At 55.8% G+C, this 13,211-nt stretch overlaps 1 protein-coding gene across 6 annotated transcripts in view; it reads left to right on the top strand.

Moving 5' to 3' along the window:
* SCNN1B (sodium channel epithelial 1 subunit beta) overlaps positions 1 to 12,689 on the top strand; it is a 57,484-nt gene extending 44,795 nt beyond the window's left edge. For 4 of the 6 annotated variants that reach the window (XM_070232100.1, XM_023616125.2, XM_023616126.2 and 1 more), the window contains exons 5-13: positions 2,245 to 2,348; positions 4,135 to 4,298; positions 4,627 to 4,734; positions 7,043 to 7,160; positions 8,247 to 8,322; positions 8,421 to 8,478; positions 9,166 to 9,227; positions 10,456 to 10,531; positions 10,802 to 12,689. In XM_070232100.1, the coding sequence (XP_070088201.1) occupies positions 2,245 to 2,348; positions 4,135 to 4,298; positions 4,627 to 4,734; positions 7,043 to 7,160; positions 8,247 to 8,322; positions 8,421 to 8,478; positions 9,166 to 9,227; positions 10,456 to 10,531; positions 10,802 to 11,182 (1,147 nt within the window). In that variant the 3' untranslated portion in view covers positions 11,183 to 12,689. Of the gene's footprint in view, positions 1 to 2,244; positions 2,349 to 4,134; positions 4,299 to 4,626; positions 4,735 to 7,042; positions 7,161 to 8,246; positions 8,323 to 8,420; positions 8,479 to 9,165; positions 9,228 to 9,341; positions 10,532 to 10,801 lie in introns of all 6 variants that reach the window. The other 2 variants (XR_011424719.1, XR_011424718.1) reach the window with 1 other exon arrangement.
* The last annotated feature ends 522 nt before the right edge of the window (positions 12,690 to 13,211 follow it).

Here is a 13,211-nt window from a genome sequence, read left to right as displayed (position 1 = left end):
AAAAACATCCAAAGACATTTTTAAAGCTATTTCTTATGGAGACCTGAGAACACACAGATAGACAGAACAGAGTACGATGAACTCCTCTGGACCCACCACCCAGATCCAAGGACCATAACTCACTTCTCTCCTCTGCTGTTTATTCTGCAGCAAATCCAGACAGCACACTCTCTCCTCTGTACTGAGCTCAGAACATATCCGTAAAAGAAAAAGACTTTTTTAACAGAACCACAATACCACTATCCCACCTGGAAAAAAATTAACAATAATTCCTCAATATCATCGACTATCTAGTCATGTTCACACTTGAAAATGTCACCTGTTTGTTCGTTTGCTTGTTTGAATCAGGATCCACTTAAAGTCTGCATATTTCAAGTGTAAACCAAGTCTTTTAAGTTTCCGTTAATCTGTAGGTTGCCTCCTTTTCCCTCTCTCACAATTTATTTGTTGAAGAAATTGGGTTATTTATCCTGTTGAGGTCTGGACTGTGTAGACGGACTTTCTGTGGTGTCTTTGAACCTGTTCTTCTGTCTCCGGTATTTCCTGTAAGTGGTAGTTAGAGACAGACGCTCGATCCTGGTCAAGGCTGACTTTTTTTGGCAAGGCCACTTCTCCGCATGGAAGGCACACAGCATTGGTCACTACTGGTGCCTATTGCCCAAAGCCGTTCCTTCGTCAGAGGTGCAAAATGATGATCCTCCTATTGTATCACTCTGTCTTCAATTATCAGCTGGATCAAACCAGAGCTCTTTTCACAGCTATATTGCAAGAAAAAAAAAAGTCAGATGGAGCGAGCCATAGTTTAAAAGATTCTTAAGAGACTAACGAATCCCATGTTAACATCATTTGGATCCCGATTTAAACAAATAAGTTGTAAAAACAAAATTGACATTTATGAGATAACTGGAATTTTGAACTGAATATTTAATCATATTGAGAAATTTTGGTTAATTATTTTTAATATGATAGTATTATTTTTTGAGTTCTAACTTTTAGGCATACTTATGGAAATGCTTACAAATAAAATTCTGATGTCTGAGATTTGCTTCAAAATAACATGGAAGCCGGGGGCGGGCAGAGATGAAACATGACTGGCCGTGGGGTGATGGTTGTTGAAGCTGGCGTGGGCTTCGTTCTCTCTATTTTTTCGTGTTTGAAATGTTCCATATCAAAAAAAAAACTTTGAATTCTTTGAAACTACATCATGCAGTTGCTTGTGCGAGCATCTTTATGGAAACGGTTCTTGTTGAATTATTTCCTTAGGAAGCGTTTCCACGGCCTAAGAGAGAACCTCGTATGGGGCTCCTCACGCCTCGTTTCGCAGCCCTCTCTTTCCTTGGCCTCTGCTTCCGCCCTCGCCTGCGTCCCCCGCCTCCCTGACCCTCCACTGCGTCCACTTCCCTCTTTCCCCTGGGTTTCCGAGTTTCCCAGACAAGCCCACCTGCTGGATTCGGCAGCTCCCTGGACCACTCCCTGCCCGGCACTGCCCTCTCTTCTGGTCTCTATTAGTGTCCTGTGGCCACCATCTCAAAGTACCGCAAACTAGGTAGCTTAAAACAACAGAGACGTATTCTGTCACAGAGGAGGCCAGAAGTCCCAAATCAAGGGGTCAGCAGGGCTGGGCTCGCTCCAGTGGCGCTGGGGAGAAGCCCTTGTCGCCTCTTTCAGCTTCTGCTGGGCCCAGGCGATGCTCGGCCTGTGTCTGCCTCCCTCCCATCTCTGTCTCCATCTGCACGGGGCTTCTCCTCTGTGCGTGTCTCTCCTCTTCTGTCCCTTATGAGGACACTTGTGATTGGGTTTAAGGTTCACCTGGATAATCCAGGATGATCACGTCTCAAGATCCTTAATGACATCTGCAAATAAGATAGTACTCATAGGTCCCTGGGCTTAGGATGTGGACATAGGTTTTTTGGGGCCACCATTCGATGCAGTTCACAGTCTTACAAGACCCTGTAGATGAGACACATGAAAACTTCAAAGAAATGTGTTTCTCATAATTCATGGCTAAGCCAGAGAGCCTGAGCCCCGACCCCAGAGAGACTGCTTCCGGCCCTCCTTCCCAAGGGAGTCTGGGAATCTCCTCTCACAGAGGCAGGGGGATGGACGGAACGACCTGTTGCTCGCCTCTCCCTTCCTGAGCCTCTCTGAGCAGCTCCACTCTGCCACGAGCCCTGGACAGTGGACGGTCAGGGGAGGCAGCGGCTGGGGTGTGCCCTGCCCTCCAGCTGGTGGTGTTTCTTTTAGGAACTTCACGTCCATCTTCCACCCTGATTATGGCAACTGTCACATCTTCAACTGGGGCATGACGGAGAAGGCCCTCCCTTCATCCAACCCCGGAGCTGAGTTCGGTAAGTCTTGTTCCTCCTGGGGCCAGGGCTTTGAAGAACCCACCACATCAAATCAAATCAAAGACCAAATCACCATGGGCCGTTGAGGGCAGGAGCTGGCTTAGCCGAGGCCGGCGCGGGAGCAGTGGCCGTGCTTGAGCCTCTGCCGGGCGAGGGGAGGCCGGGCAGTGCCCTGTCAGCCATCCCTCACCCGCCACTCGGGAATCCCTGGGGCAGCGACTGCTGCTTCCAGTCTGCTGACGAGCAAAGCGAGGCTTCCGAAGCAGGACAGCGCAGTGGCTGAGAGCTCAAGCTCTTGCCCGGGTGCAAGCCCAGCTCCACCATTTACCGTCTGCGCAAGCCTGAGTCCAGGCCCAGCTTCTCCAAGCCTTGATTTCCCCACGCGAAGATAGTCTCTAGGAACCTAGCAGCCAGCGTACGGCTCGCTGAGTCATTGAGACGTAACGCAGGGAAACATCTTAACACAGCGCCTGTCTGGTTGATGCTCCATCCGTGCCGGATTCTCTGAGGAGTTGTGCAGAACTCGCCCAAGATCACACAGGGAACGTGGGGCAGAGTCCTTCCTCAGTCTCGTTGCTGTGCACTTCTTGAGAGAGACAGAGAGAGGGCCAAGGAGCAAACAGCAGCAGGGAAGTGGGAGGTGGTGATGACAGAGGCGCCGTGTCAGCCTGTCCCAGGGGAGAGCCTGGTGGACTCAGGGTGGCTGTGCTTTCGGGCTGTGTGCCAGGACAGGCGGGAGCAAATCCTCCCCACTCAGGTTCTGACCTCCCGGCCACCATAAGGTGGTCTGTCATTCAGTGACTGTCAGGGCTGCTGGTCCAGGGGACGGGGGGCTGACCCCTCGCGCCGTACCCTGTGCTGCTGAAAATACTGTGTATCTCAGGTGCTACAGCAGTGCGTGCGTGATTAAGATCCGGGAGCCTGCTGTCTGCCTTAGAACCCAGCAACTCCACTTCCTCGCTGGGTGACTTCAAATAAGTCCCTTCGCCTCTCTGTGCCTCGGTTTCCTCATCTGTAAAATGGGGATAATAACAGTACCTCTGCTCTTGTGAGCACCAGTGATATCACGTACAATAAAGCGTTTGGTCTTGCACTCAGCATGCAGCAAGTGCTCAATAAATGCTAGCCTTATTGTCCTACCACCTAGCACAGTCCTGTGGTGCATATGTGGTCTCTGCCCTCAATAAGGGGACAGTCGAGTAGGGAAGGAAGACAGACAATAAACGAAGAGTCGCGTGAGTGGGGCAGGTACTTGGAAAGAAAGTTCCAGAGCTAGGAGAGCATATAACAAAGACCCTGAGGCCTAGTCCAGGTAGTGAGGGAAGGCTTCTGGGGGAAGTGACACTTGGGCCAAGATCTGAAAGAAGAGCAGGAATTTCTAGATGAAGGGTGAGGGCAGGGACAGCATTCCGGAGTGAGGGAACAGCATTCTCGAGGGAATAGCATTTGTGAAGGCCCAGCAGCAGAAAAGGGCATGGAAGCCAAGAGGGACTGAACAGAGAGAATGAGGACCGTTGTGGTCTGAGGTGGGGCCGTGCCGTGCTGTGCCCCTAGATCTTCCCGCCATGTGGAAAAGAGATTATGGGGGAGGAATGGCGGGGAGAGGAGCCCAAGTCAGACAGTGGTGGCTTGGACTGGGGTGGGGGCCTTGGAGAAGGTAAGAAGTCTGGATTTTTGCAAAGCTGGAGCTGCCCTTGGCTAGAGGGGGCTTGGACAAGTGGGTGGGGGTCTCCCCTCAGCCTCAGGGAGTAAGTTCAGGCAGCCCTCGGCCCCACTTTCCCTGCAGGCCTGAAGCTGATCCTGGACATAGGCCAGGAGGACTACGTGCCCTTCCTCACGTCCACAGCCGGCGCCCGGCTGTTGCTTCATGAGCAGAGGTCGTACCCCTTCATCAAAGAAGAAGGCATCTACGCCATGTCGGGGACAGAGACGTCCATCGGGGTGCTGGTGGTATGGCCGCAGCCCAAGGGCAGCAATGGGGGACTGAGGGTGGAAGCCCACCTGCCCAGGACCAACCTCCCACGGCCTGAGAAGAAGGGATCCAGGCCTCCCCAAGCCCAGGCCCTCCCTCGAGGTCCACTGCTGCCTCGCCTTCTGGCTGGAACCCGCCAGGGCAGCCGTGCTCTGTGGAGGATGAGCCCCCTCCGGCGCCTGCTGGGGCCTATGGCTCTCCAGCCCCCTTCAGCATCCCCTAGACCCACATGCTTGATGGTACGGGGGTCCAGAGGGGGCTTCCTAGGGTGACCATGGCCCCCACGAGCAACCTTTCTGGATACAGGACAGGCTGGAGCGGAAGGGCGAGCCCTACAGCCGGTGCACCAAGAACGGCTCTGACGTCCCCATCCCAAACCTCTACAGCGACCACAACACCACCTACTCCATCCAGGTGGGAAGATGGGGCAGGCCTCGTGACCTTGGCCTGTCCAGATCGACCTGACCAAGGCCTCAGGTCTCTGGGAGAGCTGGTCCCCGCAAGGCCAGCTTTGCTGGAGTTTTGTGACCCCAGGGTGTCCTCGGGGCTACAGAGCCAGTCGGGCCCCTGGGTTCCCACTCAGCAGGTGTGCCCTTGGGCATGCCCAGGATTATAGGGTCTCACTCAGGGGTCCCTCAAAAAGGACTCTGGTGTGTGTGAGATGCTGAGCTAAGGGCTTGCTTGTTTTACATTATCATTTGATCCTTTCAGTACCCCCAACGGGGTAATAATACACTAATTATTAATTATTGTTAGCATTTATTAATATACTAATAATAGCAGGCTTATCAGGGGCTAGGAAGGCACTGTTCCAAGTGCTTCACGTATGTTGACTCATTTAATTCTTACAACACCCCCGAGATGTGGCCACTGTTATTAGGAATGAGGAAGTCGGGATTTACAGCCCCAGGCTGAAGGCCTCATTAAGATTCCTGAGACGCCCCTCTTGTGTCTGGCCTCCATCCCTCTAGCTGCAGCTGGGGGGCTTCCCTCTCGTCCTGATCTCCAGGGTTAGCCCGGGAGGCCTGTCCCCGGCCCCGGCCCCAGTGGAGAGGACAGTCTGAATCCTTGCAAAAGGTACAAAATGACCACTCGCTGATGCTTGCTGTGCCAGCCCAGTCTGCCTTGGCAATGAGGAAAGTATGGCACGACAAGGGGCAGCCCAGTGCCCCTCTCTGTGGCTGAGAGCCCCACATGTGGCATGGTTGTCCCTTTGCCTTAGTCACAGGAAATCCACCTTCCTCCGTGGGCCCCCGCCCGCCCACCCTGTCCGGCTGACCCCGTCCACCCCACGTCTGACCCGGCTGGTTTGGTCTGGAGGGGCTTCTGCCTGCAATGGAGAACTCGGGGAATCTTCCGAGCCTCTGGAGGGCTAGACAGACGGTCAAGGCAGCACAGGGCAGTGGGGAGCATGGAGAACGGGGCCGCAGAGGCCTCCGGCCCCAGCCGTACGGACCTCATTCTGGAAAAACCTCAATTTTGCCTCATCCAGTGCAGTAGCCACTCTGGCCAGAGACCTTGGCAAAGACCCAGGCCTGGTCAGGCGCTCTGTCCGACCAGGTCCTGCCCCATCCCCGGGCTCAGACTTGGGGCCTGGAGAGGACTGCTACCTTCCGGGAGAGATAAGGAGGTCTGGAAGGACGTAGGACGCTGGCCCACAGTCAGGGCTCCTCGTCTGTGCCCTCGCCCCGCCCCAGAGCTGTGCTCCCGGCTGGGCCGTCTCATCTGCCGGCTGCAGGGAGCCCAGGGGCTTGTCAGGGAGAACAGGAGGACCAGACATGGTAGCCAGGGAAGCAGCAGGCGGGAGGAGCTGGAGAGAGGCCACCAGAGCCCTGGCCGGGCTGGGTGAGGCAGGGCCCAGGGAAGTGGAGGGAGCAGGCAGGGGCTGGAGCGAGGAGCCCCCCCATGTCGGGACTTAGGAAACTGGACAGGCGAAGACACCTGAGCAACAGCCGCTTCCACTCTCCGAGTGCTTGCTGAGCGCCACCTGCCAGCTGAACCTCCTGACCTCACCGCACATGTACAACATGAGGAAACTGAGGCTCAGAGGTTAATGACTGGCCTGGGACACACTGGCCTGGGGCTCACTTCCGAGTGGACTGAAACCAGGTCAGAATGACCTCAACCCCAGTATGAGTAGACAGCCGTCACATTTCATCACATCCCTGAGGGGACCTGAGGCCACTCTTCTCCCCTCCCCGCAACCAGGGGACATTCCGCCAACCAGCGCAGCTCACTTCCTCATCCATCAGCTCTGAGCGTTCAAAGATGGTCCTTCTCCTTGCTTTCCCTGAGCGTTTCCCTCCAGGAAGAAGGAACATAGAGCAGACCTGTCTGTCTGCCTCAAGACTGACCTTCCGGGTCCTTCTATGAAAAGGGCTCGGAAGGTGGCTGCAGCCTTGTAACAGGAGCTCTCTCAGTGTTTGCTTTAGTATTTGGAATAAGCCCTCCCTCCCCATGTCCCCTGTGAGGCCCCAACTCTGAAAGGTGGTGGGGGCCATCCTCAGAGAGCTGGGGTGCTGAGGTCTGGCCTGAGTCCCTCTGCAGGGGCCAGGGACAGGGAAGGACAGTCACATCTTACTGTGGGGTCAGTAGGCTCAGCTTGGCTGCTTTCATCACTTCCCAGCCAGAGGGACACCTCCCCTGGCACCCTTCTCCCTTGGCCTGGACCTGAACTTCCCTGGGCCCCATCACCAGTCATGTCTGTGTCCTGCCCCGCCAGGCCTGTATCCACTCCTGCTTCCAAGACCACATGATCCGTAACTGCAGCTGTGGCCACTACCTGTACCCGCTGCCTCGTGGGGAGAAATACTGCAACAACCAGGACTTCCCAGACTGGGGTGAGTGGAGCCCCAGGCATAGGCGCCCGAGCCAGCTGTGCCACTGCCCACGAGGCTCTGACCACAGAGCTCCACGCCCTCAGCAGGGCCTGGGGGTGTGCCCACGCCTGCCCCTCCGCCGTCCGCCGTCCACAGTCCCTCCCTCCAGATCCCCCTCCATTCCTCCAGTCCATGAAGTGCACACTTGAAATGTGCAGGAGTGAATTTGTCCTCCTGGGCACGTGTCTACGTGCCACGTAGATGCCTGCACACGTGTGAACCTGGGTGTGTGGCTGCTGACGAATGCACACGTGTGCGTACATTTATGTTTTCACGTGCACAGGTGAAAGGGCATTTGTGGGTTTGTGTCTCGATACACAAGAGCACTCTGGACTGCCATGAGTGTCTGCACATATGTTTATGCACAGACATGGATTGCTTCCAGTATCTGCATTTGTGCACATTGGTTTGTGTGCACGTGTGTGCATGCACACACAAGACCACATGTATTAGCCTCAGCATGTGTGTCTGTGTCTGTGTGGGCTCACCAGGTCTCTCTGTGAGGCGCTGGGATGGGAAGGAAGAGTGAAGTGGCCTCCAAGGGCTTGAGACCTGAAGCCACAGGAGGAGGAGCCCCTGCTGGGCTCACATGAGGTGGGGTCCAGGCCTGGAGCCCTGGGGGCCTGGAGTCCAAACACCGACGGGTGTGGGCGGCAGAGAGAGTCCCACTGCTTCTTACAACCAACAAAATGTGTAGACATTCTCTCTTCCACCCACCCATCCCTTCGACATGACCCCTTCACCCCATCCCCGGCCAGGAACGGGGACGACAGGCGGAGGGAAGGCTGCCTGATCCTGCTGGGCTGAGTCTGGGGTGTCTGGGGAGAGGCTCCTCCAGGCCAGGCCAGGCACAGTGACTGGAGTTGGCGGGGAGGGACGATTCCCATGACAGGAGAGTTTGCACTGAGATAATTCCCCTACCCAACCTAACCACAGGCCTAGGTGGCCCAGGGCCCGGAGGGCAGAGGGTGCCAGAGGCTCAAAGCAGGAGGAAAGCACCCAGAAACCCTCTGCTCAAAGTCTCTTGCCCTTCCCCCTCCTGCTCAGCCTATTGCTACTCAGACCTGCGCATAAACGTGGCCCAGAGGGAGACCTGCATCAACTTGTGCAAGGAGTCCTGCAAGTGAGTGTGGCCCGGAGACCAGGGCGGGCATGGTGGGGGCAGGGCGTGCCGGGGTGGTGCTGGCGGGGACAGTCACAGGGCTGCCTTCTCTCTTCCAGTGACACCCAGTACAAGATGACCATCTCCATGGCTGAGTGGCCCTCCGAGGCCTCCGAGGTGAGACGGTGGGGCGGCCGAGCTCCTGGCTGCCCATCCCGGGCTAGGGGCAGGTGTGGGCCTAGGCCTGCAGGCCTTTTGGAACTTTGGAGAAGGTGCTCGCTCCCTCCCTGCTTCCTTCCACCAGTGTCCCGCAGGCACTGTGCGGGCCCAGCTGTGAATGAGACAGACAGTCCTTTGCCTTTAGGGAGCTTACATTCTCCTGGGAGAGACGACAATCCACAGAAATAAGACCATTGCAAAGTGTGATGACGCCTGTGTAGGAAGGAAACCGGATGATGAGAGAGTCACCAGGGAAACCACGTTAGAGGGGGTGGTCAGGGAAAGCCTCCCTAAAAAGGTGACATTTGAGTTAAAACCGGAGGATGGGGCTGCACCAGCCTGGGCGGGCTGGGGAGGAGGATGCGGGCAGAGAGAGCAGCAGATGCCAAGGCCAGGGAAGGGAAAGAGCTGGCATGGGACGGCTGGGCCTCTAGACGAAGAGTCCGGAGCCCTGAGTGCCTTCTCCCCCAGCAGCAGCCACAGCGTGCACCACTACCTTCCTCCTCCTCCCCGTGCCAACACATGGTCCCCAGGGGGCTTCAGGAAGATACAGGGCTGTGGTCTGCCTCCCAGAGGTAGCAGGGCACATGATTGGGAGGGAATGCTGCAGGCACCATTTTTCTCAGCTGCCTTCTTGGTTTCCAGGACTGGATTTTGCATGTCTTGTCTCAGGAGCGGGACCAAAGCACTAATATCACCTTGAGCAGGTGAGCCTGGAGTCTGGGCAGGGTTGGGGAAGGCAGAAAAGGGGAGGAACCAGAGCCTCAGGGGAGGGGTTTGGACATAGGGCAGCTACTCAGACACCTTCTCATATTGGTCAGATCCAGGAGCAAGCCTGGAGGAGGAAGCACTGGCAGTGACAGAGAGGCCAGCCAAGGGGACTCAGAGTCTACCACTTCCTAAAGGAGAGCCGGTTCCTCCATCTGTCACCTGTTCATCCACCTATCCACTCATCCATCCACCCATCACTCATCCTTCCATTCTTCCACCCATCTATCTATCCACTCACTCATCCACCCATCCACCCACCCATCCATCCATCCTTCATCCTTCCCATCTTCCAATCATCCATCTATCTACTCACCCATCCATCCATCCACCCCCCCCCACCCACCCATCCACTGATCCATCCATTTATCCCTCCATTATCCATCCTTCCATTCTTCCACTCACCCAGCCTCCATCCATTCAACACAAACATGCATTGAGCACAAGAAAGACACAAAGTCCGTATTATCAGGAAGCTCGAGGCTAGAGAACAGAGATCTGCAAATAGGGCTTATGGTGATGAGAGTCTGTACAAGACCCTCCTGGGGAAGCACAGCAAAGAAGGAGCCTCTGTCTGCCTGCGAGACAAGGGAGGTCTGTATAGGGAGGTGGCACTTGAGCTAATCCTCTGAGGAAGAATAGGAACTGTTCAGACAAATAAGAAGAGACAGAGATGTCCAGGCTTCTGGAGGTGGGAGAGAGCATAGCCTTTCTGAGGACCATCAGGTGTAAGGGGGAAGCCCATTCAGCCACGCTTCTCTGCCCCAGGGCCCCTGACAGGGGAGCAGGGCTTAGGACTCTCTGCAGCATCTACTGTGTATGGGCTGGCCACCCCGGGGGTGGGAGAGAGGAGCTCAGCGGATCCTTGGGGCTGTCTTGGCCGGAGTATCCTTTAGGAAGCTGGTTCAGAAAGGGGCCCACAGGATGGGTGCTGGACAGAGATGCCCTTTGTGGCCTCAGGGCTCAGAGGGGCTGGGAAGGGCAGCACTATTGGCTCTTCCTTGGACCTCACCACTCCTGGGTGTGGGCATGTGAGAAGCTTGAGCGAGAGGAGGGCTGGGGCGGCCCCTTGGCAGCCTTTCCCGCGTGTGTGTGTGTGTGTGTGTGTGTGTGTGTGTGTGTGTGTCTCGGGGAGAGGTCACCAGCCCTTCTTGCTGCCTCCTGCAGGAAGGGAATTGTCAAGCTCAACATCTACTTCCAAGAATTCAACTATCGCACCATTGAGGAATCAGCGGCCAATAATGTGAGTTTGGCGGCTTCTGACGCCCCAGCCTGGCCCTGCCACCCCTCTGCCCTGCACTCTGAGGGTGGGGGGGGGGTTCCCAAGCCCACCAGAGGAATTAGGAAAATCCCTAAAGCAGTCCCAAATGGTTTCCCTGGGCCGAGATAGTCACCCTTCCCCCCCCTCCCAGCTAACAACCCACCACATGGGAACATGTGAGGCTGGGCTCAAGGCAGGAACTGCGGCCTGACCCCCGCTCCTGCCAGGCCCTCAGTCCCCTGCTCCCCACAGATTGTCTGGCTGCTGTCAAATCTGGGCGGCCAGTTTGGCTTCTGGATGGGGGGCTCGGTGCTGTGCCTCATTGAGTTTGGAGAGATCATCATCGACTTTGTGTGGATCACTGTCATCAAGCTGGTGGCCTTCTCCAAGAGCCTGCAGCGGAGGCGAGCCCAGGCTCACTATGCCAGCCCGCCGCCCACCGTGGCTGAACTGGTGGAGGCCCACACCAACTTTGGCTTCCAGCCTGACGTGATCAGCCACAGCCCCACCACCGGGACCTACCCCGATGAGCAGCCTGTGCCCATCCCGGGCACCCCACCTCCCAATTATGACTCCCTGCGCCTGCAGCCACTGGACGTCGTGGAGTCTGACAATGAGGGCGATGCCATCTAGACCCTGTTCCTGCCCACCCCGGGTGGCCAAAGAACTCAGACCTGAGAAGCAAGATCATTGCCTAAGGCCTCATTTTATGGTGCCCTCTCCAAAGGGCTGGGACAATAGGTGTCCAAGGCCAGAGTCTGTGTCCCTCTAAAGGGAGACCAGCATCTCCCAGCCAGTCCCAGGCCGAGAGCTCCATAGGGTCACCGTGCTGGTACAGATGCGGGCACTGTGTGCTCATTTGGTTCCTGCCCACACCCCCAACCTGTCCTGATCTTTGGCCTGGGATGTCCCCAGCCAGGCCCCAGAGACCCTAGAACACCCACCCCTGGTGGCAGGCCACTTCCCTCCCAATGCCAGTCACCATCTTCTCCAGAGGTGAACAGATGGGCACGCCGGGCTATCTGTCGCCAGAATCAGCAGTCCTTTCCTCCCTGGCCTCGGCTGACCTCTGTGAATGGGTGTGGTGAGGGCAGCGGTTGTGGAGGCAGGATGAGCACCAGGTGTGGGGCAGAGCTGCCAGGTGGCACATGTTTTGTTCTAGAAAATAAAACTAGAAGACACCAAGTTGAGCTTGGTTCTCGGTCCAACTTCAGGCTGGAGCACCCTGAAGCATCTCTGGGGTGGAAGGGCATCCGTACTGCCTTGAGGGGAAAGGCCCCCAAGCAGGTGGTTGTTAAAGTCCTTTCAAGTTGTCCCTGAAGCAGTGGCCTTATGACTTTCTCAGTGCCACCCAACTTAGTTCTTTGGGTTATAAGAACAGAGAGAGAAGGAGAGAAAGAAGGAGGGAGGGAAGGAAAAATTCAGGTCAGGCCCCCTGTCTCTCTCTGCTTTCCCAGGCAGGCTCTCCTTACAGTGCAGCAAAAAAGGCCATGGGCGGGGGCCGGCCTGGTGGCGCAGCGGTTAAGTTCGCACATTCCGCTTCTCGGTGGCCCAGGGTTCACCGGTCCGGAACCCGGGTGCGGACATGGCGCCGCTTGGCACGCCATGTGGTAGGCATCCCACATATAAAGTAGAGGAAGATGGGCACAGATGTTAGCTCAGGGCCAGGCTTCCTCAGCAAAAAGAGGAGGACTGATAGTTAGCTCAGAGCTAATCTTCCTAAAAAAAAAAAAAAAAAAAAAAGAAAGGCCATGGACAACACCAGACTCACACCTCTCCAGCTCGGCAAACAGCTTGGGGCGAGCCTCTCTGTCCTAATTATCCCCCAAGTTCCCAGGCTCATTCCCATTGGTCACTGATTGGGTCACATGCTGTCTCTGAACCAATCAGTGTGACCAGCTGGGGGGCTGCTCCGATTGGTCAGACCCTGCCCATCCCTGAGGCCAGGTGGCTGCCAGCAGAATCATGTGTTCCCAGGGTGGTGGGGACATGGCATCTAGGGGTGCCAGATAAAATACAGGCCACCAAGTTAAATAGGAACTTCAGATAAACAATACATTTATTTTTTAGTAGAAGTATGTCCGTGTAATATTTGGGGACCTATTATACTAATAAATCATTAGTTTTTCTGAAATTCAAATTTAACTGAGCATTCTGTATTTTTAGTTGCTAAATATGGCAACACTAATGATTCCCCAAAGAGAGATCAGGGAGCTGTCACCAAAGAGGAATGGGCCCTGCTGTCACCTGCCGGACGCGGAGGTGAAGGCACTCGGGCTTCACAGCCCTGCTGTTCTGGAACACCTGGCTTACTGGCCGGAAGGCAGACCAGCTGCCCCCCATCAAGTGCCCACGGTGGCACCTGTGGAGGAAGGAGGTGCCACGGACCTGGTGCCACTCCAGCCAGCCGCAGGGAGCACGCCTGGGAGTGAGTGGGGAAAGCCTGGGGAGCCAGGTCTCCCTGCTCAGGGCCGGCAAGGCTACAGGCTGGAGTCACGTTCCTGGCGGTTACCATATTTACCATGATGACGACAACTTTATTATTAGCGGTGGTTGTCACCACACAGATGACCATTTATTGTTCTTATTAAACAATGGCTACATTGTATCAAACACCGACCACATGCTAGGCACCAGGCCATGTACTTTATAATCTTACTGC

Source organism: Equus caballus, chromosome 13 (genome assembly GCF_041296265.1).
Source record: "Equus caballus isolate H_3958 breed thoroughbred chromosome 13, TB-T2T, whole genome shotgun sequence".
In the NCBI taxonomy this organism is placed as follows: domain Eukaryota; kingdom Metazoa; phylum Chordata; class Mammalia; order Perissodactyla; family Equidae; genus Equus; species Equus caballus.
Note: the sequence above shows the minus strand (reverse complement) of the source record. Positions and strands in the feature narration are given on the sequence as shown.